The sequence below is a fragment of the Aptenodytes forsteri genome, unplaced genomic scaffold (assembly GCF_000699145.1).
Source record: "Aptenodytes forsteri isolate BGI_AS27 unplaced genomic scaffold, ASM69914v1 Scaffold156, whole genome shotgun sequence".
NCBI lineage: Eukaryota > Metazoa > Chordata > Aves > Sphenisciformes > Spheniscidae > Aptenodytes > Aptenodytes forsteri.
Window position 1 is genome coordinate 482189 of NW_008794166.1, and position 408 is coordinate 482596.

The 408-nt window shown below is 65.7% G+C and overlaps 1 protein-coding gene across 1 annotated transcript in view; it reads left to right on the plus strand.

Annotated features, from left to right (window-relative positions):
* CAMKV (CaM kinase like vesicle associated) overlaps positions 1-408 on the plus strand; it is a gene marked incomplete at its 3' end in the record, with an annotated part of 2738 nt that overhangs the window by 1739 nt on the left and 591 nt on the right. The window contains 1 exon segment of the mRNA XM_019472529.1: positions 1-129. This exon segment is cut by the window's left edge and continues 242 nt beyond it. Coding sequence (XP_019328074.1) covers positions 1-129 — 129 coding nt within the window.

Below are 408 nucleotides of genomic sequence, written 5' to 3' on the forward strand. Positions count from 1 at the left end.
CTTGTGAGCTGGAGAATCTGGTGTACTATAACCGCTTGAAGAACTCCAAGATTGTCATCAGCGACTTCCACCTGGCCAAGCTGGAGAATGGGCTCATCAAGGAGCCCTGCGGCACCCCCGAGTACCTGGGTGGGTGAGAGCCAGCTGGGCAGGTGCACAGGGGTGGGTGGCGCTGCCGGGGTCCCAGCAGGTCCCTGATGCTCCCCACCACCCCGGGGACCGGTCTTAGGGGCTCCCATCGGGTCCCTCCCGATGGTCACAGGTGCTCCTGGCAGGTCCTTCCCACTCCCTGTCACCCCGGGGGCTGATCCTGGGTGCTCCCAATGGGTCCTTCCCACTCCCCATCACCCCGGGGGCTGATCCTGGGTGCTCCCAGTGGGTCCTTCCCGCTCCCCATCACCCCGGGGC